This window comes from Cherax quadricarinatus, chromosome 54, assembly GCF_038502225.1.
Source record: "Cherax quadricarinatus isolate ZL_2023a chromosome 54, ASM3850222v1, whole genome shotgun sequence".
NCBI classification, from domain to species: Eukaryota; Metazoa; Arthropoda; class Malacostraca; order Decapoda; family Parastacidae; genus Cherax; species Cherax quadricarinatus.
In genome coordinates this window covers 21136770-21164287 of record NC_091345.1, presented here as the reverse complement: position 1 = coordinate 21164287, position 27518 = coordinate 21136770, and the positions used below count along the sequence as shown (strand labels likewise).

Genomic DNA, 27518 nt, shown 5'->3' with positions numbered 1-27518 from the left:
ATATATATATATATATATATATATATATATATATATATATATATATATATATATATATGCAAGGAATTCGCGAGAGCCTGCGAAATATACACAAACACTGATCTCTGGCTGAAGATCAGAGATCAGTGTTTGTGTATATTTCGCCTGCTCTCGCGAATTCCTTGCATTGTTCAAATCACTAGTAAGGCTGATGCATGCTGGGGATGAGATGAAAAGCTGTAAGCCTTCTCCCTGAAAGCTGGCTGCCTTGGATCAAACGTGTAGCGCATGCTACACGCCAAGGTATTTTGGTCCAGTGTGGGTAGATTGGTAAAGCACTGCGTACCTTGTCCTAAGGTTCGTAGGTTCGAGTCTCCTTCAGCCAGAGATCAGTGTTTATATATATATATATATATATATATATATATATATATATATATATATATATATATATATATATGTCGTACCGAATAAGTAAAACTTGCGATTTTGGCTTAAATAGCAATGCACTTCTTGCCAAACAGGGAAGCGAAAATTTGTGTATGCAGTAATTTCGCAAAAATCATTCTGAATCTTAAGAAAAAAAATTCATTGTGTTTGTTTTTTAAATTATTGTCAACTTATCTAAAACGTATTTAGTTGGATTAGGCTAAATTAAATTGCGTTTATTATAATAAGGTTAGGTAAGTTTTCAAAAGTTCTTTTGGTACAAAATTATTAATTTTTACATTAACATAAATGAAAAAAATGTCTAAACGTATAAGAGAAAATTTTAGAAAGGACTTAATTTCTAACGAGTTCTTTCTAATTGACCAGTTTTACATATTAGGCATGAACAGGTAAAGCTGGTCTATATATGTATATATATATATATATATATATATATATATATATATATATATATATATATATATATATATATATATATATATATATATAATATGTCGTGCCGAATAGGCAGAACTTGCGATCTTGGCTTAAATAGCAACGCTCATCTTGCCATATAGGACAAGTGAAAATTTGTGTATGCAATAATTTCGCCAAAATCATTCTGAACCTAACGAAAAAAATATATTTCACTGTGTTTGTTTAGTATTAAATTATTGTAAACAAATCTAAAATATATTTAGTTGGGTTAGGTTAAAATAAATTGTTCTGGTTATAATTAGGTTAGGTAAGTTTTCTAAATTCCTTTTGGTGCAAAATTATAAATTTTTACATCAACATTAATGAAAAAAATATATCTTTAAACGTATAAGAGAAAATTTTAGAAAGGACTTAATTTTAAATGAGTTCTTGCTAATTGACCATATATATATATATATATATATATATATATATATATATATATATATATATATATATATATATATATATATATATATATATATATATATATATATAATGTGTGTGTATGTGTAATATTTTCTCAGGAACACGTGTAAGATACAAGGTAAATGTTACACACTTTTTCTTAAATTTACTATACACTTATTTTTACTATACTGTATTTCTTATTAATTCTTTGTCTTGAAATTTTTTACAATTAGTGATGTGTGGTCTGAGACCTGGCAGCGGGGGCGGTGACCCCTGCAACTAACAAATATATTTAATTTGTGTGCTGTCTTGTTATTTTTTGCATATCATTTTTTATTTTTGTTATGAATGTGGTAATTTGTATTATCACATAAATAATGTTCATGGAGACAAACACTGAAGATGAGTACTACATATTTCGGCCTTTTATTACGGTCCCCCTTAGTACATTGTTAAAGTTAGCCTCAGTGTGATACAGAACAATTATAGTATCTACCCTGTGTTGTGTCTCCATATGCATTCATTTGTGCTTCACACCAGTGTTTGTTACACTGCTGTGTTTATTTGTATTTATGTAGGTAATAGCTGTAATGTTTGTTGTTGAAGAGTGTGTTTATTAAGTGAGTGTTTTGTGTTGCCTCAGGGAGAGTTGGCTGTGCCCGGGGGAGGAAAGTCACGCAGGAGATACCGCAGTCGCTCTCTCTCACAGTCCTCTACAGACTCCTACTCCACTTGTGAGTACCCACCCACCCACCCACCTGCCTGCCTGCCTGCCTGCCTGCCTGCCTGCCTGCCTGCCTGCCTGCCTGCCTGCCTGCCTGCCTGCCTGCCTGCCTGCCTGCCTGCCTGCCTGCCTGCCTACCTGCTTGCCCACCTGCCTGAATGTCCGCCTGCCCACCTGCCTCTTACAGTCATCCATGTATTCCATTACCCTCCCTGTACTCCACTATCCTCCCTGTACTCCGCTACCCTCCCTGTACTCCACTACCCTCCCTGTACTCCACTACCCTCCCTGTACTCCACTACCCTCCCTGTACTCCACTACCCTCCCTGTACTCCACTACCATCTTGTACTCTACTAAGCTACACACACACACAATATACATCGTCCATGTACTTGACTACCTTCTACATGCTCCATACACTCTTTAACACAGGGAGGTCTAGTCTGAGATCTAGATGGGCTGTACAAGGGATTCAGCAAGTTGCCGCAGGAGTTCAATCTAAACATATCAAAGATCATCCGGATTGAAGAAAGTGAACTTAGATTTGACAGAGAGAGAGAGAGAGAGAGAGACAGAGAGAGAGAGAGAGAGAGAGAAAGAGAGAGAGAGAGAAAGAGAGAGAGAGAGAGTGTACTCACCTAATTGTGGTTGCATGGGTCGAGACTCAGCTCCTGGCCCCGCCTCTTCACTGATCGCTACTAGGTCCTCTCTCTGATTCCTGAACTTTGTCATACCTCGTCTTAAAGCTGTGTAGGGTTCCTGCCTCCACTGCATCACTGCATCACTTCCTTACGACTCTATGACTGAAGAAATACTTCCTAACATCCCTCTGACTCGTCTGAGTCTTCAGCTTCCAATTGTGACTCCTTGTTTCTGTGTCCTCTCTCTGGAACATCCTATCTCTGTCCACCTTATCTATTCCACACAGTATTTTGTATGTCGTTATGTCTCCCCTGACCCTCCTGTCCTCCAATGTCGTCAGTCCGATTTCCCTCAACCTTTCTTCGTAGGACATACCCCTGAGCTCCGGAACTAGCCTTGTTGCAAACCTTTGCACTTTCTCTAATTTCTTGACGTGCTTGACCAGGTGTGGGTTCCAAACTAGTGCTGCATACTCCAGTATGGGCCTGATGTATACCGTATACAGTGTCTTGAACGATTCCTTACTAAGGTATCGGAACGCTATTCTCAGGTTTGCCAGGCGCCCATATGCTGCAGCAGTTATCTGGTTGATGTGTGCCTCCGGAGACATGCTCGGTGTTATGGTCACCCCAAGATCTTTGTCTTTGAGCGAGGTTTGCAGTCTTTGGCCACCTAGCCTATACTTTGTCTGCGGTCTTCTTTGCCCTTCTCCGATCTTCACGACTTTGCATTTGGCAGGGTTGAATTCACGAAGCCAGTTGCTGGACCACGTGTCCAGTCTGTCCAGGTCTCTTTGAAGTCCTGCCTGATCCTCATCTGATTTAATTCTCCTCATTAACTTCACATCATCTGCGAACAGGGACACCTCTGAGTCTATCCTTTCCATCATGTCATTCACATATACCAAAAATAGCACTGGTCCTAGGACCGACTCCTGTGGGACCCCGTTCGTCACAGGTGACCACTGTGATACCTCATCCCGTACCATGACTCGTTGTTGCCTCCCTGTCAGGTATTCTCTGATCCATTGCAGTGCCCTTCCTGTTATACGCGCCTGATCCTCTAGTTTCTGCACTAGTCTCTTGTGAGGAACTGTGTCGAAGGCCTTCTTGCAGTCCAGGAAAATGCAATTAACCCACCTGTGTGTGTGTGTGTGTGTGTGTGTGTGTGTGTGTGTGTGTGTGTGTGTGTGTGTGTGTGTGTGTGTGTGTGTGTGTGTGTGTGTGCAGCCAGTGAGGAGAGGTGTTGCAAATATCAATGAGGGGAACAGGAGCTGGGGGTCAGTATTATACCAGGTATATCACCAGAGGTACACATAAACCCTATATATTTTTAGTGGCATATACTGACCTAGCAAACTTCAAAATTGCATTCGGAAACTTGTAATAAAGAATCGTCCAGAATTGTATTCACGATGTATATTTGGCTATGTACTGACTACGTGGGTTCAGTATCGGCCTTCCCCCTTCCCCCACCTACTCAAGTTCAGAGATTTACAGCCAGACAAGTCCTTGAGCTGAGGGAGAGAGACTGAAGAAATGAACTTAATCACTATAACTGAGAGGACTAGGATAGGTACGATTACAACGTAAATATTTTTTGAAAGGACTTCGTAAACGAAGACAAGGGATAGACCGAATTAAGAGGACCAGCAACAAGAGGAAGCAGCTGCAAGCTAAAGATGTATAGACGAGTCATAGGGATGTTACGAAGTATTTCCTTAGCACACGCACGTACACACACACACACACACACACACACACACACACACACACACACACACACACACACACACACACACACACACACAAAACCCCACCCTACCCTACCGCACCCCACCTCATCCCACCCTATACCCTGCACCCCCACACCCTGCACGCCCCCACACCCTGCACGCCCCCCACACCCTGCACGACCCCCACACCCTGCACGACCCCCACACCCTGCACGCCCCCCACACCCTGCACGCCCCACATGCCTGCTCCAGCTCTTAATAACAATATTTAGCGCAGGTGTCCTCGGTGTTGTGTATTTCTTGCATGCCTTTTAAGCAGCGGTATTTTTTTCAAGAGTTTTATAGGAAAAAATTGTACATTCTTTTTTGTCAGGAAAATGTAAGAGAGTATTTTAATGGTATGTCATTGAGTTATGTGAGTGTTTATGTAGGTGAATGTTAGCCGAAGATAGTTCCGGGAGTCATCCCCCCACCCCCCAGTGACCAGGTCCTGGACCACCACACCTGCTGGATGCCCTCGCCAACCATGCTGTTGGTAAATAAAGTAAATTATATCCACCGCTGAGCCCACGAGGGTCATTGGGTGTAAGACCTGGTGGAGGCTTGATCCTCCGTCTCCTGAACGAGAGACAGACGCACTTCCTATTGTACTCGTCTAGTTGTGCATGCTGTTGGTGTTAGTCAGGCGCACTCCAGCGTCGCTGGGTCACCAGCTGGACTAGACCCGGGCCGGGAGTACCGGGAACCACATCCGCACTCCAACGTCGGCACCACAGACGGGCTGACCAGAAACTAACAAGGAACTTATCACGTTCCTTCTTAAAGGCAACCAGGAGTGTCTTGGTAATTTCCCCTTATGTACGAAGGGAGAGTGCTGAGAAGTCTTGGTCCCGTTACATTTATTGAGTTATCTCTTAGAGTTGTAAAGGTGTACGACGTAATCACAGATGTTTAGTTTCCCGAGCCAAAGTTATCCTCAGCTCCCTGGCAACAGCTCTACACATGAGCCATCTGGTGGCAGTTTTCGATGTGCTGGATCTCTCCTATATTCTTTATCTTTACAATATTGGTATACAATAGTAGAAGGTGAAGAATTAAACACTCATGTAAATCTGGTGTCTTCATTTGAACACGTTTCGCCAGCCAGTGGCTTTATCCATTCAGTTTGAAGGTGCTGAAGCTGAAAGCAGTGCAAGACGAGGTAATCAGTCCCTCAGCCTTGTGGGTTTGCATTCATGTCTTATTCCTCTATACTCCTTGACATGACTCCTTCCATCTGTGGAAAACACAGGTTCACTAGAATTAAGGCGCGCACGCTCGCTCACACACACACACACACACACACACACACACACACACACACACACACACACACACACACACACACACACACACACACACACACCTGGATGTTACTTATACTAAATTCTTCCACAAAAGTTCGCACTTGTGTCACAGTTGCTCCAATTCACCTTCCATACAAGTCAACTGTTGTGTCTGCGTACATTCCTGCTGTGTGTTCTGCTCCACATACTACTCCTGTGTGTATAGCCTCTGGGTGTGCTGGTCTACCTGCTCTTGATGCTGTTGCACCTCACCAAGCGCTACTTCACTGCTGATTGAGAAATTTGTCCAGATCATCTTCTAATTCACTTCTCTGTTGTTGTTGTGCTGACATGAGCCTGTTCCTGCTGTCTGTCTTCTGACAGCGTGAGCCTGCTCCTGCTGTCTGTTTTCTGACAGCATGAGCCTGTTCCTGCTGTCTGTCTTCTGACAGCATGAGCCTGCTCCTGCTGTCTGTTTTCTGACAGCATGAGCCTGTTCCTGCTGTCTGTCTTCTGACAGCATGAGCCTGCTCCTGCTATCTGTCTTCTGATGACATGAGCCTGTTCCTGCTATCTGTCTTCTGATGGCGTGAGCCTGTTCCTGCTATCTGTCTTCTGATGGCATGAGCCTGTTCCTGCTATCTGTCTTCTGATGGCATGAGCCTGTTCCTGCTGTCTGTCTTCTGATGGCATGAGCCTGTTCCTGCTATCTGTCTTCTGATGGCGTGAGCCTGTTCCTGCTATCTGTCTTCTGATGGCATGAGCCTGTTCCTGCTATCTGTCTTCTGATGACATGAGCCTGTTCCTGCTGTCTGTCTTCTGATGGCATGAGCCTGTTCCTGCTATCTGTCTTCTGATGGCGTGAACCTGCTCCTGCTATCTGTCTTCTGATGGCATAAGCCTCCTGACCTGGTCATCACTCAGTGTGTAAGAGCCTCCTGACCTGGTCATCACTCAGTATGTAAGAGCCTCCTGACCTGGTCATCACTCAGTGTGTAAGAACCTCCTGACCTGGTTATCACTCAGTGTGTAAGAGCCTCCTGACCTGGTTATCACTCAGTGTGTAAGAGCCTCCTGACCTGGTTATCACTCAGTGTGTAAGAGCCTCCTGACCTGGTTATCACTCAGTGTGTAAGAGCCTCCTGACCTGGTTATCACTCAGTGTGTAAGAGCCTCCTGACCTGGTTATCACTCAGTGTGTAAGAGCCTCCTGACCTGGTTATCACTCAGTATGTAAGAGCCTCCTGACCTGGTTATCACTCAGTATGTAAGAGCCTCCTGACCTGGTCATCACTCAGTATGTAAGAGCCTCCTGACCTGGTCATCACTCACTGTGTAAGAGCCTCCTGCCTGACCTGGTCATCACTCAATGTGTAAGAGCCTCCTGACCTGGTCATCACTCAATATGTAAGAGCCTCCTGACCTGGTCATCACTCAATGTGTAAGAGCCTCCTGACCTGGTTATCACTCAGTGTGTAAGAGCCTCCTGACCTGGTTATCACTCAGTATGTAAGAGCCTCCTGACCTGGTTATCACTCAGTATGTAAGAGCCTCCTGACCTGGTCATCACTCAGTATGTAAGAGCCTCCTGACCTGGTCATCACTCAGTGTGTAAGAGCCTCCTGCCTGACCTGGTCATCACTCAGTGTGTAAGAGCCTCCTGCCTGACCTGGTCATCACTCAGTGTGTAAGAGCCTCCTGACCTGGTCATCACTCAATATGTAAGAGCCTCCTGACCTGGTCATCACGCAGTGTGTAAGAGCCTCCTGACCTGGTCATCACTCAATATGTAAGAGCCTCCTGACCTGGTCATCACTCAGTGTGTAAGAGCCTCCTGCCTGACCTGGTCATCACTCAGTGTGTAAGAGCCTCCTGCCTGACCTGGTCATCACTCAGTGTGTAAGAGCCTCATGACCTGGTCATCACTCAATATGTAAGAGCCTCCTGACCTGGTCATCACGCAGTGTGTAAGAGCCTCCTGACCTGGTCATCACTCAATATGTAAGAGCCTCCTGACCTGGTCATCACGCAGTGTGTAAGAGCCTCCTGACCTGGTCATCACTCAATATGTAAGAGCCTCCTGACCTGGTCATCACTCAGTGTGTAAGAGCCTCCTGCCTGACCTGGTCATCACTCAGTGTGTAAGAGCCTCATGACCTGGTCATCACTCAATATGTAAGAGCCTCCTGACCTGGTCATCACGCAGTGTGTAAGAGCCTCCTGACCTGGTCATCACTCAATATGTAAGAGCCTCCTGACCTGGTCATCACGCAGTGTGTAAGAGCCTCCTGACCTGGTTATCACTCAGTATGTAAGAGCCTCCTGACCTGGTTATCACTCAGTATGTAAGAGCCTCCTGACCTGGTCATCACTCAGTATGTAAGAGCCTCCTGACCTGGTCATCACTCAGTGTGTAAGAGCCTCCTGCCTGACCTGGTCATCACTCAGTGTGTAAGAGCCTCCTGACCTGGTCATCACTCAGTGTGTAAGAGCCTCCTGACCTGGTCATCACTCAGTATGTAAGAGCCTCCTGACCTGGTCATCACTCAGTATGTAAGAGCCTCCTGACCTGGTCATCACTCAGTGTGTAAGAGCCTCCTGCCTGACCTGGTCATCACTCAGTGTGTAAGAGCCTCCTGACCTGGTCATCACTCAGTGTGTAAGAGCCTCCTGCCTGACCTGGTCATCACTCAGTGTGTAAGAGCCTCCTGACCTGGTCATCACTCAGTGTGTAAGAGCCTCCTGCCTGACCTGGTCATCACTCAGTGTGTAAGAGCCTCCTGACCTGGTCATCACTCAGTGTGTAAGAGCCTCCTGACCTGGTCATCACTCAGTATGTAAGAGCCTCCTGACCTGGTCATCACTCAGTATGTAAGAGCCTCCTGACCTGGTCATCACTCAGTGTGTAAGAGCCTCCTGCCTGACCTGGTCATCACTCAGTGTGTAAGAGCCTCCTGACCTGGTCATCAATCAGTGTGTAAGAGCCTCCTGACCTGGTCATCACTCAGTATGTAAGAGCCTCCTGACCTGGTCATCACTCAGTATGTAAGAGCCTCCTGACCTGGTCATCACTCAGTGTGTAAGAGCCTCCTGCCTGACCTGGTCATCACTCAGTGTGTAAGAGCCTCCTGACCTGGTCATCACTCAGTGTGTAAGAGCCTCCTGCCTGACCTGGTCATCACTCAGTGTGTAAGAGCCTCCTGCCTGACCTGGTCATCACTCACTGTGTAAGAGCCTCCTGCCTGGCCTGGTCATCACTCAGTATGTAAGAGCCTCCTGACCTGGTCATCACTCAGTGTGTAAGAGCCTCCTGACCTGGTCATCACTCAGTGTGTAAGAGCCTCCTGACCTGGTTATCACTCAGTGTGTAAGAGCCTCCTGCCTGACCTGGTCATCACTCAGTGTGTAAGAGCCTCCTGCCTGACCTGGTCATCACTCAGTATGTAAGAGCCTCCTGACCTGGTCATCACTCAGTGTGTAAGAGCCTCCTGACCTGGTTATCACTCAGTGTGTAAGAGCCTCCTGACCTGGTCATCACTCAGTGTGTAAGAGTCTCCTGACCTGGTCATCACTCAGTGTGTAAGAGCCTCCTGACCTGGTCATCACTCAGTGTGTAAGAGCCTCCTGACCTGGTCATCACTCAGTGTGTAAGAGCCTCCTGACCTGGTCATCACTCAGTGTGTAAGAGCCTCCTGACCTGGTTATCACTCAGTGTGTAACAGCCTCCTGACCTGGTTATCACTCAGTGTGTAAGAGCCTCCTGACCTGGTCATCACTCAGTGTGTAAGAGCCTCCTGCCTGACCTGGTCATCACTCAGTGTGTAAGAGCCTCCTGCCTGGTCATCACTCAGTGTGTAAGAACCTCCTGACCTGGTCATCACTCAGTGTGTAAGAGCCTCCTGACCTGGTCATCACTCAGTGTGTAAGAGCCTCCTGACCTGGTCATCACTCAGTGTGTAAGAGCCTCCTGCCTGACCTGGTCATCACTCAGTGTGTAAGAGCCTCCTGCCTGACCTGGTCATCACTCAGTGTGTAAGAGCCTCCTGACCTGGTCATCACTCAGTGTGTAAGAGCCTCCTGCCTGACCTGGTCATCACTCAGTGTGTAAGAGCCTCCTGCCTGACCTGGTCATCACTCAGTGTGTAAGAGCCTCCTGCCTGACCTGGTCATCACTCAGTGTGTAAGAGCCTCCTGCCTGACCTGGTCATCACTCAGTGTGTAAGAGCCTCCTGACCTGGTCATCACTCAGTATGTAAGAGCCTCCTGCCTGACGTGGTCATCACTCAGTGTGTAAGAGCCTCCTGCCTGACCTGGTCATCACTCAGTGTGTAAGAGCCTCCTGACCTGGTCATCACTCAGTGTATAAGAGCCTCCTGCCTGACCTGGTCATCACTCAGTGTGTAAGAGCCTCCTGACCTGGTCATCACTCAGTGTGTAAGAGCCTCCTGACCTGGTCATCACTCAGTGTGTAAGAGCCTCCTGCCTGACCTGGTCATCACTCAGTGTGTAAGAGCCTCCTGACCTGGTCATCACTCAGTGTGTAAGAGCCTCCTGACCTGGTCATCACTCAGTGTGTAAGAGCCTCCTGACCTGGTCATCACTCAGTGTGTAAGAGCCTCCTGACCTGGTCATCACTCAGTGTGTAAGAGCCTCCTGACCTGGTCATCACTCAGTGTGTAAGAGCCTCCTGCCTGACCTGGTCATCACTCAGTGTGTAAGAGCCTCCTGCCTGACCTGGTCATCACTCAGTGTGTAAGAGCCTCCTGCCTGACCTGGTCATCACTCAGTGTGTAAGAGCCTCCTGACCTGGTCATCACTCAGTATGTAAGAGCCTCCTGCCTGACCTGGTCATCACTCAGTGTGTAAGAGCCTCCTGCCTGACCTGGTCATCACTCAGTGTGTAAGAGCCTCCTGACCTGGTCATCACTCAGTGTGTAAGAGCCTCCTGACCTGGTCATCACTCAGTGTGTAAGAGCCTCCTGCCTGACCTGGTCATCACTCAGTGTGTAAGAGCCTCCTGCCTGACCTGGTCATCACTCAGTGTGTAAGAGCCTCCTGACCTGGTCATCACTCAGTGTGTAAGAGCCTCCTGACCTGGTCATCACTCAGTGTGTAAGAGCCTCCTGACCTGGTCATCACTCAGTGTGTAAGAGCCTCCTGACCTGGTCATCACTCAATGTGTAAGAGCCTCCTGCCTGACCCGGTCATCACTCAATGTGTAAGAGCTTCCTGACCTGGTCATCACTCAGTGTGTAAGAGCCTCCTGACCTGGTCATCACTCAGTGTGTAAGAGCCTCCTGACCTGGTCATCACTCAGTGTGTAAGAGCCTCCTGACCTGGTCATCACTCAGTGTGTAAGAGCCTCCTGACCTGGTCATCGCTCAGTGTGTAAGAGCCTCATGACCTGGTCATCACTCAGTGTGTAAGAGCCTCCTGACCTGGTCATCACTCAGTGTGTAAGAGCCTCCTGACCTGGTCATCACTCAGTGTGTAAGAGCCTCCTGACCTGGTCATCACTCAGTGTGTAAGAGCCTCCTGACCTGGTCATCACTCAGTGTGTAAGAGCCTCCTGCCTGACCTGGTCATCACTCAGTGTGTAAGAGCCTCCTGACCTGGTCATCACTCAGTGTGTAAGAGCCTCCTGACCTGGTCATCACTCAGTGTGTAAGAGCCTCCTGACCTGGTCATCACTCAGTGTGTAAGAGCCTCCTGCCTGACCTGGTCATCACTCAGTGTGTAAGAGCCTCCTGACCTGGTCATCACTCAGTGTGTAAGAGCCTCCTGCCTGACCTGGTCATCACTCAGTGTGTAAGAGCCTCCTGCCTGACCTGGTCATCACTCAGTGTGTAAGAGCCTCCTGACCTGGTCATCACTCAGTGTGTAAGAGCCTCCTGCCTGACCTGGTCATCACTCAGTGTGTAAGAGCCTCCTGCCTGACCTGGTCATCACTCAGTGTGTAAGAGCCTCCTGCCTGACCTGGTCATCACTCAGTGTGTAAGAGCCTCCTGACCTGGTCATCACTCAGTGTGTAAGAGCCTCCTGCCTGACCTGGTCATCACTCAATATGTAAGAGCCTCCTGACCTGGTCATCACTCAGTGTGTAAGAGCCTCCTGACCTGGTCATCACTCAGTGTGTAAGAGCCTCCTGACCTGGTTATCACTCAGTATGTAAGAGCCTCCTGACCTGGTCATCACTCAGTGTGTAAGAGCCTCCTGCCTGACCTGGTCATCACTCAGTGTGTAAGAGCCTCCTGACCTGGTCATCACTCAGTGTGTAAGAGCCTCCTGCCTGACCTGGTCATCACTCAGTGTGTAAGAGCCTCCTGCCTGACCTGGTCATCACTCAGTGTGTAAGAGCCTCCTGCCTGACCTGGTCATCACTCAGTGTGTAAGAGCCTCCTGACCTGGTCATCACTCAGTGTGTAAGAGCCTCCTGCCTGACCTGGTCATCACTCAATATGTAAGAGCCTCCTGACCTGGTCATCACTCAGTGTGTAAGACTCAGTGTGTAAGAGCCTCCTGACCTGGTCATCACTCAGTGTGTAAGAGCCTCCTGACCTGGTTATCACTCTAAGAGCCTCCTGACCTGGTCATCACTCAGTGTGTAAGAGCCTCCTGACCTGGTCATCACTCAGTGTGTAAGAGCCTCCTGACCTGGTCATCACTCAGTGTGTAAGAGCCTCCTGACCTGGTCATCACTCAGTGTGTAAGAGCCTCCTGAGCCTCCTGACCTGGTCATCACTCAGTGTGTAAGAGCCTCCTGACCTGGTCATCACTCAGTGTGTAAGAGCCTCCTGAACCTGACCTGGTCATCACTCAGTGTGTAAGAGCCTCCTGACCTGGTCATCACTCAGTGTGTAAGAGCCTCCTGACCTGGTCATCACTCAGTGTGTAAGAGCCTCCTGACCTGGTCATCACTCAGTGTGTAAGAGCCTCCTGACCTGGTCATCACTCAGTGTGTAAGAGCCTCCTGACCTGGTCATCACTCAGTGTGTAAGAGCCTCCTGACCTGGTCATCACTCAGTGTGTAAGAGCCTCCTGACCTGGTCATCACTCAGTGTGTAAGAGCCTCCTGACCCTCCTGACCTGACCTGGTCATCACTCAGTGTGTAAGAGCCTCCTGACCTGGTCATCACTCAGTGTGTAAGAGCCTCCTGCCTGGTCATCACTCAGTGTGTAAGAGCCTCCTGACCTGGTCATCACTCAGTGTGTAAGAGCCTCCTGACCTGGTCATCACTCAGTGTGTAAGAGCCTCCTGACCTGGTCATCACTCAGTGTGTAAGAGCCTCCTGACCTGGTCATCACTCAGTGTGTAAGAGCCTCCTGACCTGGTCATCACTCAGTGTGTAAGAGCCTCCTGACCTGGTCATCACCTCCTGACCTGGTCATCACTCAGTGTGTAAGAGCCTCCTGACCTGGTCATCACTCAGTGTGTAAGAGCCTCCTGACCTGGTCATCACTCAGTGTGTAAGAGCCTCCTGACCTGGTCATCACTCAGTGTGTAAGAGCCTCCTCCTGACCTGGTCATGACTCAGTGTGTTAGTGCCTCCTTCCTGACCTGGTCATCACTCAGTGTGTAAGAGCCTCCTGACCTGGTCATCACTCAGTGTGTAAGAGCCTCCTGACCTGGTCATCACTCAGTGTGTAAGAGCCTCCTGACCTGGTCATCACTCAGTGTGTAAGAGCCTCCTGACCTGGTCATCACTCAGTGTGTAAGAACCTCCTGACCTGGTCATCACTCAGTGTGTAAGAGCCTCCTGACCTGGTCATCACTCAGTGTGTAAGAGCCTCCTGACCTGGTCATCACTCAGTGTGTAAGAGCCTCCTGACCTGGTCATCACTCAGTGTGTAAGAGCCTCCTGACCTGGTCATCACTCAGTGTGTAAGAGCCTCCTGACCTGGTCATCACTCAGTGTGTAAGAGCCTCCTGACCTGGTCATCACTCAGTGTGTAAGAGCCTCCTGACCTGGTCATCACTCAGTGTGTAAGAGCCTCCTGACCTGGTCATCACTCAGTGTGTAAGAGCCTCCTGCCTGACCTGGTCATCACTCAGTGTGTAAGAGCCTCCTGACCTGGTCATCACTCAGTGTGTAAGAGCCTCCTGACCTGGTCATCACTCAGTGTGTAAGAGTCATCACCTGTCATCACTCAGTGTGTAAGAGCCTCCTGACCTGGTCATCACTCAGTGTGTAAGAGCCTCCTGCCTGACCTGGTCATCACTCAGTGTGTAAGAGCCTCCTGCCTGACCTGGTCATCACTCAGTGTGTAAGAGCCTCCTGACCTGGTCATCACTCAGTGTGTAAGAGCCTCCTGACCTGGTCATCACTCAGTGTGTAAGAGCCTCCTGCCTGACCTGGTCATCACTCAGTGTGTAAGAGCCTCCTGACCTGGTCATCACTCAGTGTGTAAGAGCCTCCTGCCTGACCTGGTCATCACTCAGTGTGTAAGAGCCTCCTGCCTGACCTGGTCATCACTCAGTGTGTAAGAGCCTCCTGACCTGGTCATCACTCAGTGTGTAAGAGCCTCCTGACCTGGTCATCACTCAGTGTGTAAGAGCCTCCTGACCTGGTCATCACTCAGTGTGTAAGAGCCTCCTGCCTGACCTGGTCATCACTCAGTGTGTAAGAGCCTCCTGCCTGACCTGGTCATCACTCAGTGTGTAAGAGCCTCCTGACCTGGTCATCACTCAGTGTGTAAGAGCCTCCTGACCTGGTCATCACTCAGTATGTAAGAGCCTCCTGACCTGGTCATCACTCAGTGTGTAAGAGCCTCCTGACCTGGTCATCACTCAGTGTGTAAGAGCCTCCTGACCTGGTCATCACTCAGTGTGTAAGAGCCTCCTGACCTGGTCATCACTCAGTGTGTAAGAGCCTCCTGCCTGACCTGGTCATCACTCAGTGTGTAAGAGCCTCCTGCCTGACCTGGTCATCACTCAGTGTGTAAGAGCCTCCTGACCTGGTCATCACTCAGTGTGTAAGAGCCTCCTCCTGACCTGGTCATCACTCAGTGTGTAAGAGCCTCCTGACCTGGTCATCACTCAGTGTGTAAGAGCCTCCTGACCTGGTCATCACTCAGTGTGTAAGAGCCTCCTCCTGACCTGGTCATCACTCAGTATGTAAGAGCCTCCTGACCTGGTCATCACTCAGTGTGTAAGAGCCTCCTGACCTGGTCATCACTCAGTGTGTAAGAGCCTCCTGACCTGGTCATCACTCAGTGTGTAAGAGCCTCTCTGCCTGACCTGGTCATCACTCAGTGTGTAAGAGCCTCCTGACCTGGTCATCACTCAGTGTGTAAGAGCCTCCTGACCTGGTCATCACTCAGTGTGTAAGAGCCTCCTGACCTGGTCATCACTCAGTGTGTAAGAGCCTCCTCCTGACCTGGTCATCACTCAGTGTGTAAGAGCCTCCTGACCTGGTCATCACTCAGTGTGTAAGAGCCTCCTGACCTGGTCATCACTCAGTGTGTAAGAGCCTCCTGACCTGGTCATCACTCAGTGTGTAAGAGCCTCCTGACCTGGTCATCACTCAGTGTGTAAGAGCCTCCTGACCTGGTCATCACTCAGTGTGTAAGAGCCTCCTGACCTGGTCATCACTCAGTGTGTAAGAGCCTCCTGACCTGGTCATCACTCAGTGTGTAAGAGCCTCCTGACCTGGTCATCACTCAGTGTGTAAGAGCCTCCTGACCTGGTCATCACTCAGTGTGTAAGAGCCTCCTGACCTGGTCATCACTCAGTGTGTAAGAGCCTCCTGACCTGGTCATCACTCAGTGTGTAAGAGCCTCCTGACCTGGTCATCACTCAGTGTGTAAGAGCCTCCTGACCTCCTGACCTGGTCATCACTCAGTGTGTAAGAACCTCCTGACCTGGTCATCACTCAGTGTGTAAGAGCCTCCTGACCTGGTCATCACTCAGTGTGTAAGAACCTCCTGACCTGGTCATCACTCAGTGTGTAAGAGCCTCCTGACCTGGTCATCACTCAGTGTGTAAGAGCCTCCTGACCTGGTCATCACTCAGTGTGTAAGAACCTCCTGACCTGGTCATCACTCAGTGTGTAAGAGCCTCCTGCCTGACCTGGTTATCACTCACTGACCTGGTCATCACTCAGTGTGTAAGAGCCTCCTGACCTGGTCATCACTCAGTGTGTAAGAGCCTCCTGACCTGGTCATCACTCAGTGTGTAAGAGCCTCCTCCTGACCTGGTCATCACTCTAAGAGCCTCCTGACCTGGTCATCACTCAGTATGTAAGAGCCTCCTGACCTGGTCATCACTCAGTGTGTAAGAGCCTCCTGCCTGACCTGGTCATCACTCAGTGTGTAAGAGACCTGGTTATCACCTCCTGACCTGGTCATCACTCAGTGTGTAAGAGCCTCCTGCCTGACCTGGTCATCACTCAGTGTGTAAGAGCCTCCTGCCTGACCTGGTCATCACTCAGTATGTAAGAGCCTCCTGACCTGGTCATCACTCAGTGTGTAAGAGCCTCCTGCCTGACCTGGTTATCACTCAGTGTGTAAGAGCCTCCTGACCTGGTCATCACTCAGTGTGTAAGAGCCTCCTGACCTGGTCATCACTCAGTGTGTAAGAGCCTCCTGACCTGGTCATCACTCAGTGTGTAAGAGCCTCCTGACCTGGTCATCACTCAGTGTGTAAGAGCCTCCTGCCTGACCTGGTCATCACTCAGTGTGTAAGAGCCTCCTGACCTGGTCATCACTCAGTGTGTAAGAGCCTCCTGACCTGGTCATCACTCAGTGTGTAAGAGCCTCCTGACCTGGTCATCACTCAGTGTGTAAGAACCTCCTGACCTGGTCATCACTCAGTGTGTAAGAGCCTCCTGACCTGGTCATCACTCAGTGTGTAAGAGCCTCCTGCCTGGTCATCACTCAGTGTGTAAGAACCTCCTGACCTGGTCATCACTCAGTGTGTAAGAGCCTCCTGACCTGGTCATCACTCAGTGTGTAAGAACCTCCTGACCTGGTCATCACTCAGTGTGTAAGAGCCTCCTGACCTGGTCATCACTCAGTGTGTAAGAGCCTCCTGCCTGGTCATCACTCAGTGTGTAAGAACCTCCTGACCTGGTCATCACTCAGTGTGTAAGAGCCTCCTGACCTGGTCATCACTCAGTGTGTAAGAACCTCCTGACCTGGTCATCACTCAGTGTGTAAGAGCCTCCTGACCTGGTCATCACTCAGTGTGTAAGAGCCTCCTGACCTGGTCATCACTCAGTGTGTAAGAACCTCCTGACCTGGTCATCACTCAGTGTGTAAGAACCTCCTGACCTGGTCATCACTCAGTGTGTAAGAGCCTCCTGACCTGGTCATCACTCAGTGTGTAAGAACCTCCTGACCTGGTCATCACTCAGTGTGTAAGAGCCTCCTGACCTGGTCATCACTCAGTGTGTAAGAGCCTCCTGACCTGGTCATCACTCAGTGTGTAAGAACCTCCTGACCTGGTCATCACTCAGTGTGTAAGAACCTCCTGACCTGGTCATCACTCAGTATGTAAGAGCCTCCTGACCTGGTCATCACTCAGTGTGTAAGAGCCTCCTGACCTGGTCATCACTCAGTGTGTAAGAGCCTCCTGACCTGGTTATCACTCAGTATGTAAGAGCCTCCTGACCTGGTCATCACTCAGTGTGTAAGAGCCTCCTGCCTGACCTGGTTATCACTCAGTATGTAAGAGCCTCCTGACCTGGTCATCACTCAGTGTGTAAGAGCCTCCTGCCTGACCTGGTCATCACTCAGTGTGTAAGAGCCTCCTGCCTGACCTGGTCATCACTCAGTATGTAAGAGCCTCCTGACCTGGTCATCACTCAGTGTGTAAGAGCCTCCTGCCTGACCTGGTTATCACTCAGTGTGTAAGAGCCTCCTGACCTGGTCATCACTCAGTGTGTAAGAGCCTCCTGACCTGGTCATCACTCAGTGTGTAAGAGCCTCCTGACCTGGTCATCACTCAGTGTGTAAGAGCCTCCTGACCTGGTCATCACTCAGTGTGTAAGAGCCTCCTGCCTGACCTGGTTATCACTCAGTGTGTAAGAGCCTCCTGACCTGGTCATCACTCAGTGTGTAAGAGCCTCCTGCCTGACCTGGTCATCACTCAGTGTGTAAGAGCCTCCTGCCTGACCTGGTTATCACTCAGTGTGTAAGAGCCTCCTGACCTGGTCATCACTCAGTGTGTAAGAGCCTCCTGACCTGGTCATCACTCAGTGTGTAAGAGCCTCCTGACCTGGTCATCACTCAGTGTGTAAGAGCCTCCTGACCTGGTCATCACTCAGTGTGTAAGAGCCTCCTGCCTGACCTGGTTATCACTCAGTGTGTAAGAGCCTCCTGACCTGGTCATCACTCAGTGTGTAAGAGCCTCCTGCCTGACCTGGTCATCACTCAGTGTGTAAGAGCCTCCTGCCTGACCTGGTCATCACTCAGTGTGTAAGAGCCTCCTGACCTGGTCATCACTCAGTGTGTAAGAGCCTCCTGCCTGACCTGGTCATCACTCAGTGTGTAAGAGCCTCCTGCCTGACCTGGTCATCACCACTCTTCTGTCCTAACTTTGGAACTGTGTGTTTTCCATTTCTTTTTCCTTTCTCCTTGACTTTCCTTCTCCCTCTCCTCCTTGCCTCCCTTCCTCCTCCCTCTCTCCCTCCCTTCCTCCCTCTCTCCCTCCCTTCCTCCCTCTCTCCCTCCCTTCCTCCCTCTCTCCCTCATCTCTCAGAACTTCAGAAAGTCTTTTTTTTTCTTTTTTGCTATTATTATTCCCACTCTCCTGTGCCATCTTCAGTTCTTTGTCGTTTCCTCTGTTTTTTTCTTGTGTTCTCGCTTTTTTTCCCTTTGTCTCTCATTCATTTTTGTGTTCCTTCTCGTTCTCTGGTTTCTTCGTGTTTTTCTTCATTATTTCGGCCATTTTTTATATTCACTGGAATCTTCCCTTGGTTTCCTATTCTTCTAAGATGTAACGAAGATGGTATAGTTGTGCTTCCTCTTCCTCCTCCTCTTCATGCATTCTTAAATGGCATCACAATTTTCTCTCTCAGACTCATTCTGCGATGTTAATAAACTGTCTTTAGGGCCCACCCCTCCCACCCCCCTTACCAACCATACTCATCACCCACCTTCGCCCACACCTGCCGGCCACCCACCCGCCCAGTACACACCCACTAACTACACATCTCACATCCACCACGCCCACTGGAAAGGCTCTGGTTCTAAGCCCATTCAACCCGCAAGTAAACCCACCCCGACCACTAAAATACTGCGTCACCACCCCAGTCTCCTCACTTTTATTTTTCTCATTTAGCACAACCAGGGTTGACTTCAGGTAGCCACCTTCGTGACCACGTTTGCAGACTTATCAGGTGTTGGCGTCTCTCTTGTCTTCTCCTGTTGTTTTCCTCATTAATTTCACTTTATCTCTAAACAGTGATACCTAGTATTCATTTTCCTCTGATAAGTCGTTTTTGTGTGTCAGGAACAGCAGGGGTTCAATCACTAATCCTTGTGGAACTCCACTCATCAGTCGTACCCATTCCTAAACCCATGCAGGTTATATCTCCTGTATCTATTTATTTTAAAATGCTCAGATAGTTTATCATATTTTCTGGTTCTTAACCAGTATGTTAGACTGGTTTCTTCTGGTCCCTTAAGCAGTATGTTAGATTGGTCTCTTCTGGTCCCTTGACCAGTATGTTAGTCACCGAGACTGGTCTGTACCTTAGTGCTTGTTGTCTATTCCCGTATATAGTGGGATCACGTTGACAGTTTTTCAGGTGTCTGGCAGTTACCTGTGATTAACTGATGCCTAATTGACTTCACTGAATGACAGCAGATCTCTGTAGCTGATGGTAGTATGTGACTAGTTGATGCTTCATTGTAGCTGATCCCCATGACATGTTTGTGTCACTGTGTGATGCTTTATTAATGTCTAGATAATTGTAGGAGCTGTCTGTGATTGATGAATTAGTATATTACTAGACTAGTTGATGCTTGCTTGATGTCTTGGCTGTGTGGTAGCAGCTTTAAGTGGTATTTATTACAAGTCTGACTCACATGATATTTAAGTACACATCTTAACTTTTGCAGTATGACAAATGATTTATAAATATAGATTACATAGTTATATTAGCAGTTTACCACGGAACTATAATTGACTTATAACTATCATTTATTTATTACTTGATTGCTGCATGGTTATAACTGTTATTGTCATAGTCGTCTTATTTCTTGCTCTGAATTAGTGTAATTTATACTGATAAATGAAGTCCCTTTGTTGGTATTTAGAGTAGTTTAAATAATGACATCTACAGGGAGTTGGATGGTATTGCTAGCCTCACTTGACCAAAACAAGGAAAAATTTTTGTTTGAGTTTGTATGGAAGGTATTTATTGATTGTTTGCTCTTTTCTCTTTGTTTTTCAGATTGTAAGTTTGGCTGAGTTTACCTCCTCATTTGCTGTAGAGCCTCTGTTGGTAGTGAGTCTGTGAGTTGTTAGCCAAGCATACCTCACGCATGCTTACCACAGTCCCACCCTTAGCCACTTTACACCTCTTATTTTCAAGATTCTCAGTTTTTTTTTTTTTGAGCATATCGTCAAGCTCACATTTTCTTAAGCTCTTATGAGAGCATCAAATTATTTTCATAAGATCCTGAGCTCTTGTGAGTCTACCAAGTTATACTCATATGACCTTATTAAGATATTATAAGCTTACTGATATATAGTCAAAAGTCCTGAGTTTGTTTTAACAGTAAGGCCCGATTTCTTGTGAGCCTATTAACCCATACAAGTTCATTGATCTTTTGTGAGCCTACTAGGATAAACTTAAAAATCCATGAATTTGTGAGCTTAACCAGTGCCTGCTGGAGCCATGGCATCAGTGTGAGCCTAGCCAGTACCTGCTGGAGCCATGGCATCAATGTGAGCCTAGCCAGTGTCTGCTGAAGCCTTGACAGCAGTGTTTCTGCTGATCTGCTGTAGTGTATTGTGTGGTGCATGGAATTATTAGTTGCAGCTTCCACATTTATAGTGGCTCTTGTGTGTGGCTCGAGTTGTAGTTAAGTGTGCGTAGATGTCATTAAAAAGTAGTGATTTGAAGCTGTCGTGAATTGTAGTGATTTGTATACTTATACGAAGGTAATGGAACGTAGTGACTTTCTGTGCATGTTGTGTCATACTGTCATGTATGTAATTATGTGACTATCATACATGTAGCTGTCATATATGCATGTAGCTGTTATGTGTCAGTCTTGAGAATAACAGTCTTGTTGCTGTCAGTTTCTTTAACTGCCATATTTTATGCCTGTCATGCATGTGGCTGTCATGTATATTACACAAGCATATTCATGTGAACTACAGTCATGAGTGTAGCTGTCTCGTGAACCATTGTCATGAGTGTAGCTGTCTCGTGAACCATTGTCATGAGTATAGCTGTCTCATTACCCATTGTCATGAATATAGCTGTTATGAACTATTGTCATGAATACAGCTATGTCATGAATATTGGTGTCATTGTGAGCCATACACTCATACGTCGTTTGTCATTGCCACTCACACTTAAGTGAATGCCGCTCTGGTAGATGCAGTAGCGTAGATGTCAAGACCGTGGTAGATGTAGTGAAGTAGATATCAAGACCGTGGTAGATGTAGTAGCGTAGATATCAAGACCGTGGTAGATGTAGTAGCGTAGATATCAAGACCGTGGTAGATGTAGTGAAGTAGTAGGTGTCGTTACTTTACCTAGTTTACCATTGTCTTCTACCTTCACACTGTATTATGGAGTTGTTTGTGTGTGTATGCTTGTTCTTAGTTACCATTCTAGTTATGTTTGTAGGAGTCGGGTTACAGCTCCTGGCCCCAAACACTTATGTGCCTGCTTGCATACTAGATGCTCTTTCTTAGCTATTGCTTCAACCTTTCTGTTAGAGCTTGAGAAAGTCCCAACCACGATGTTGTTGACGGTACTGTGGTTGTTGCTTTCAGGTTTTTTTCTTGTTAACAAGTGTGTTTGTATTGTGTGGTTACTGCTGCCTTCCTCAACACACCTTCTTCAACATTTACTTTCAAAATTCGTTAGTCTTGATAAGTTCTCTTTTACAATATATATATATATATATATATATATATATATATATATATATATATATATATATATATATATATATATATATATATATATATATAATTATAAATTTTCTAAAGTGCATATTGTTGGCGCTCATTGATCCTCCTCTCGTAAATAAATAAATCCTTGATTTTTAGGTAGATTAATGAGTAAGTTGGAAAGAAAGTAAATGTTAAGTGTCTTGTGTTAAGAACGTAATCTGTTCAAGGTTTGTATTGATAATATAGTAACACATCCCATCAGTGTATCACTGTTACACTGATAAGGTGGACTGACAGTGACAGTGTTAAGATACGTCAGTGTACCGCTAGCAAGATGTTATAATGATAAGGAGGATTAATGCGTTAATGCGTAGCTAGTAAGTATTGGTTTAGTGGTGCATAACTTAATGTGATAGTGGTGCATGTTTTGGGGCGGACATATCTGGCACTGGTTCCATAGTTTTCTGCTCGCAGTTCCAAGCTCTTCCTGGCGAGCGTGTGATGAGCCAAGGTAGTTCTGCTAGCCATCACTACCCACCTGATGAAGCTGGGTTATAGCTCATAATGTTGCATGATTTATCGTTGTGATTACTGTGTGTCTTGTAGCTGGGACTGCAGAGATGACCCAAGACTGGAAGGAAGGTAAGTGCAAAGTACAAGGAGCAACTTCAAGGACAAAGTACAAGGACCAACTTCAAGAACAAGGTACGTGCGCTGCCTCATACAAGTTATACACAGTTTATACATATAAAGTAATGTGTTTAAATAATGTATGATTCACAACTAATCCACCATTGTCAACTGAAAACTGTACTGTCTGATTTCGTCCAGTTTTATTCTTTGTGATATTGTGAGATGTTACAATCATGATATTGTGAGATGTTACAGCCATGATATTGTGTGATGTTACAGCCATGATATTGTGAGATGTTACAGCCATGGTATTGTGAGCTGTTACTGTCAAAGGGGGGTTCGAAACATGGATTGGGTAATAAACGCTCACGTCGGTTGTTCTGGTACGTATATTGAATGGAATATATGGGGACGCCAGGCCTGACCTGTCTCCTCTCTTACGTCTCGACTTAACTGCCGTCTCAGTTTCTGGAGGGTGAGCGGCATACAGATCATACTAGGTCAGCAGTAGCAGTCAGTGATTCACGCAGGAGGCAGTGAATCAGTAACGGTTGGTACGAGTCATTACTACGGACAGTACTGGTAACTGATACGACTGGTAACTGATACTACTGAGATTACAGCCATGGTATTGTGAGATGTTACAACCATGATATTGTGAGTTGTTACAGCCATGGTATTGAGAGATGTTACATAGTATTGTGAAGAATTACTCATGGTTTTGTGAATTACAGCTATGGCATTGTGAGTTGTTACATAGTATTGTGAAGAATTAGTCATGGTATTGACTTAATAATCATTATTAATAATTATTAGCAAGGTATATTTTGTGTGTATTTGTGTAGGTGTGGCTGACAGCTGTCACAGTAGTTTTGGCTGACAGCTGTCACAGTAGTTGTGGATGACAACTGTCACAGTAGGTGTGGCTGACAGATGTCACAGTTGTGGCTGACAGCTGTCACAGTAGTTGTGGCTGACAACTGTCACAGAAGCTGTGGCTGAAAGCTGTCACAGTAGTTGTGGCTGACAGCTGTCACAGTAGTTGTGGCTGACAGCTGTCACAGTAGGTGTGGCTGACAGCTGTCACAGGTGTGACTGACAACTGTCACAGTAGGTGTGGCTGATAGCTGTCACAGTAGGTGTGGCTCACAGCTATCACAATAGTTGTGGCTGACAGCTGTCACAGTAGTTGTGGCTGACAGCTGTCACAGTAGGTGTGGCTGATAGCTGTCACAGTAGGTGTGGCTGATAGCTGTCACAGTAGGTGTGGCTCACAGCTGTCACAGTAGGTGTGGCTGACAGCTGTCACAGTGGGTGTGGCTGACACCTGTCACAATAAGTGTGGCTGACAGCTGTCACAGTAGGTGTGGCTAACAGCTGTCACAGTAGGTGTGGCTGACAGCTGTCACAGTAGGTGTGGCTGACAGCTGTCACAGTGGGTGTGGCTGACAGCTGTCACAGTGGGTGTGGCTGACAACTGTCACAATAGGTGTGGCTGACAGCTGTCACAGTAGGTGTGGCTGACACCTGTCACAGTGGGTGTGGCTGACACCTGTCACAGTAGGTGTGGCTGACAGCTGTCACAGTAGGTGTGGCTGACAGCTGTCACAGTAGGTGTGGCTGACAGCTGTCACAGTAGGTGTGGCTGACAACTGCCACAATACGTGTGGCTGACAGCTGTCACAGTAGGTCTGGCTGACAGCTGTCACAGTAGGTGTGGCTGACAGCTGTCACAGTAGGTGTGACTGACAGCTGTCACAGTAGGTGTGGCTGACAGCTGTCACAGTAGGTGTGGATGACAGCTGTCACAGTAGGTGTGGCTGACAGCTGTCACGGTAGGTGTGGCTGACAGCTGTCACAATAGGTGTGGCTGACAGCTGTCATAGTAGGTGTGGCTGACAGCTGTCACAGTAGGTGTGGCTGACAGCTGTCACAGTAGGTGTGGCTGACAGCTGTCACAATAGGTGTGGCTGACAGCTGTCACAATATGTGTGACTGACAGCTGTCACAGTAGGTGTGGCTGACAGCTGTCACAGTAGGTGTGGCTGACAGCTGTCACAGTGGGTGTGGCTGACAACTGTCACAGTAGGTGTGGCTGAAAGCTGTCACAGTAGTTGTGGCTGACAGCTGTCACAGTAGGTGTGGCTGACAGCTGTCACAGTAGGTGTGGCTGACAGCTGTCACAGTATGCTATCTCTGAGGTCAAGTGAAGGTCTGGTGCTATATCTGAGAGGTCAAGTGAAGGTCTGGTGCTATATCTGAGAGGTCAAGTGAAGGTCTGGTGCTATATCTGAGAGGTCAAGTGAAGGTCTGGTGCTATATCTGAGAGGTCAAGTGAAGGTCAGATGCTATCTCTGGGAGACTCGGTGGTCCTGGTAATGTTTGTGTTACAAAGTCTGGCTGCAGTTCACCGTCTTCTCTCTTTCCTTATATTTCACCTCATAATTTTTCTTTTCCTTTCTTTCTATTCTTCTGTTATTGTTTATTCTCCATTTCTCTCTCGTTCTTTGCTTCTTCTGATTGTTGCTTTCATCGTTTAGCTTTCATCTCCCTCCTTTCCACTTGCTTCCCTCCGTTTTCCCCATCTTCCCTTCCCTCTCATCATTCCCTTCTTCCTTTCCCTTTTATCATTATCTTTTTCCTTATTCATCCTCTTCTTCCCTTCTCTTTCCCATCTTATACTTGGCTTCCTTCCTATCTCTACCTACAGCTGCGTCTGCTTTATTAGGTTCTTCCCAGTCAAAAGTAATGACCCCCACCACTGCCTCCTCCCTACCCTAACCCATTACTACTACTACTCCACTTACCCTTCACCCCCTCCTCCTCCACGTCCACTTACCCTTCACACCCCTCCCCCCACCATGCATTCCTCCCCACCTCCCGTCTCCCTCCGAACCTTATTTTTATGATGAAGATACGAGATATTGAAATTTACACGTGTCAAAACCTAATTACCGCCCGGGGAAATATGCCGAGCTGAATGTAGTATATTATTGTGGGAGCCTAACACAGCAATTGTTGCCTCTTTGTGTGTTGTAGGAGTCTAAAACAGCAATTGTTGCCTCTCTGCGTTGTTGTAGGAGCCTAAAACAGCAATTGTTGCCTCTGCGTTGTTGTAGGAGCCTAAAACAGCAATTGTTGCCTCTGCGTTGTTGTAGGAGCCTAACACAGCAGGTGGTGTGGTCCTGAGGTGTTTGTGTTGTTCTAGCCTGTGATGCTGGTGCTCGCTTCACAATGACTCTCAAACATTGTTTGTTTGAAGCACTGACGGAGAGTATCCAGGGAAGGTAAACACTGAACCAGAGGTATTCCGGCGGCTGCGTCATCCCAGAAAGGTATCCCAGTATTGCCTAATCCCAGTCCCTTGTACCTTAGTGATCCCAGAAAGGTATCCCAGTATTGGCTAATCCCAGTTACCAGTACCTCAGTGATCCCAGAAAGGTATCGCAGTACCGTCTAATCTTAGTACCTCAGTGATTCCAGAAAGGCATCCCAGTATTGCATAACCCTAGCCCCCTGTACGACACTACACTCTAGCTGAGGTCTCTCTGGATCACCCAGGTGTGTCTGGGTCACTCCAGGTCTCTCTGGATCGCTCAGGTGTGTCTGGGTCACTCCAGGTCTCTCTATATCGCTCAGGTGTGTCTGGGTCACTCCAGGTCTCTCTGGATCGCTCAGGTGTGTCTGGGTCACTCCAGGTCTCTCTGGATCGCTCAGGTGTGTCTGGGTCACTCCAGGTCTCTCTGGATCGCCCAGGTGTGTCTGGATCACTCCAGGTCTCTCTGGATCGCTCAGGTGTGTCTGGGTCACTCCAGGTCTCTCTGGATCGCCCAGGTGTTTCTGGGTCACTCCAGGTCTCTCTGGATCGCCCAGGTGTGTCTGGGTCACTCCAGGTCTCTCTGGATCGCTCAGGTGTGTCTGGGTCACTCCAGGTCTCTCTGGATCGCCCAGGTGTGTCTGGGTCACTCCAGGTCTCTCTGGATCGCACAGGTGTGTCTGGGTCACTCCAGGTCTCTCTGGATCGCTCAGGTGTGTCTGGGTCATTCCAGGTCTCTCTGGATCGCCCAGGTGTGTCTGGGTCACTCCAGGTTTCTGGGTCATTCCAGGTCTCTCTGGATCGCCCAGGTGTGTCTGGGTCACTCCAGGTCTCTCTGGATCGCTCAGGTGTGTCTGGGTCACTCCAGGTCTCTCTGGATCGCCCAGGTGTGTCTGGGTCACTCCAGGTCTCTCTGGATCGCCCAGGTGTGTCTGGGTCACTCCAGGTCTCTCTGGATCGCCCAGGTGTGTCTGGGTCACTCCAGGTTTCTGGGTCATTCCAGGTCTCTCTATATCGCTCAGGTGTGTCTGGGTCACTCCAGGTCTCTCTGGATCGCTCAGGTGTGTCTGGGTCACTCCAGGTCTCTCTGGATCGCTCAGGTGTGTCTGGGTCACTCCAGGTGTCTCTGGATCGCCCAGGTGTGTCTGGGTCACTCCAGGTCTCTCTGGATCGCTCAGGTGTGTCTGGGTCACTCCAGGTCTCTCTGGATCGCCCAGGTGTTTCTGGGTCACTCCAGGTCTCTCTGGATCGCCCAGGTGTGTCTGGGTCACTCCAGGTCTCTCTGGATCGCTCAGGTGTGTCTGGGTCACTCCAGGTCTCTCTGGATCGCCCAGGTGTGTCTGGGTCACTCCAGGTCTCTCTGGATCGCACAGGTGTGTCTGGGTCACTCCAGGTCTCTCTGGATCGCTCAGGTGTGTCTGGGTCATTCCAGGTCTCTCTGGATCGCCCAGGTGTGTCTGGGTCACTCCAGGTTTCTGGGTCATTCCAGGTCTCTCTGGATCGCCCAGGTGTGTCTGGGTCACTCCAGGTCTCTCTGGATCGCTCAGGTGTGTCTGGGTCACTCCAGGTCTCTCTGGATCGCCCAGGTGTGTCTGGGTCACTCCAGGTCTCTCTGGATCGCCCAGGTGTGTCTGGGTCACTCCAGGTCTCTCTGGATCGCCCAGGTGTGTCTGGGTCACTCCAGGTTTCTGGGTCATTCCAGGTCTCTCTGGATCGCCCAGGTGTGTCTGGGTCACTCCAGGTCTCTCTGGATCGCTCAGGTGTG

General features: G+C 48.1%; 1 protein-coding gene across 3 annotated transcripts in view; it reads left to right on the top strand.

Annotated features, from left to right (window-relative positions):
• LOC128699201 (adenosylhomocysteinase-like 1) overlaps window positions 1-27518 on the top strand; it is a 562478-nt gene that overhangs the window by 194666 nt on the left and 340294 nt on the right. For all 3 annotated transcript variants that reach the window (XM_070096725.1, XM_053791785.2, XM_070096726.1), the window contains one exon: window positions 1940-2030. In XM_070096725.1, coding sequence (XP_069952826.1) covers window positions 1940-2030 — 91 coding nt within the window. The remainder of the gene's footprint in view (window positions 1-1939; window positions 2031-27518) is intronic.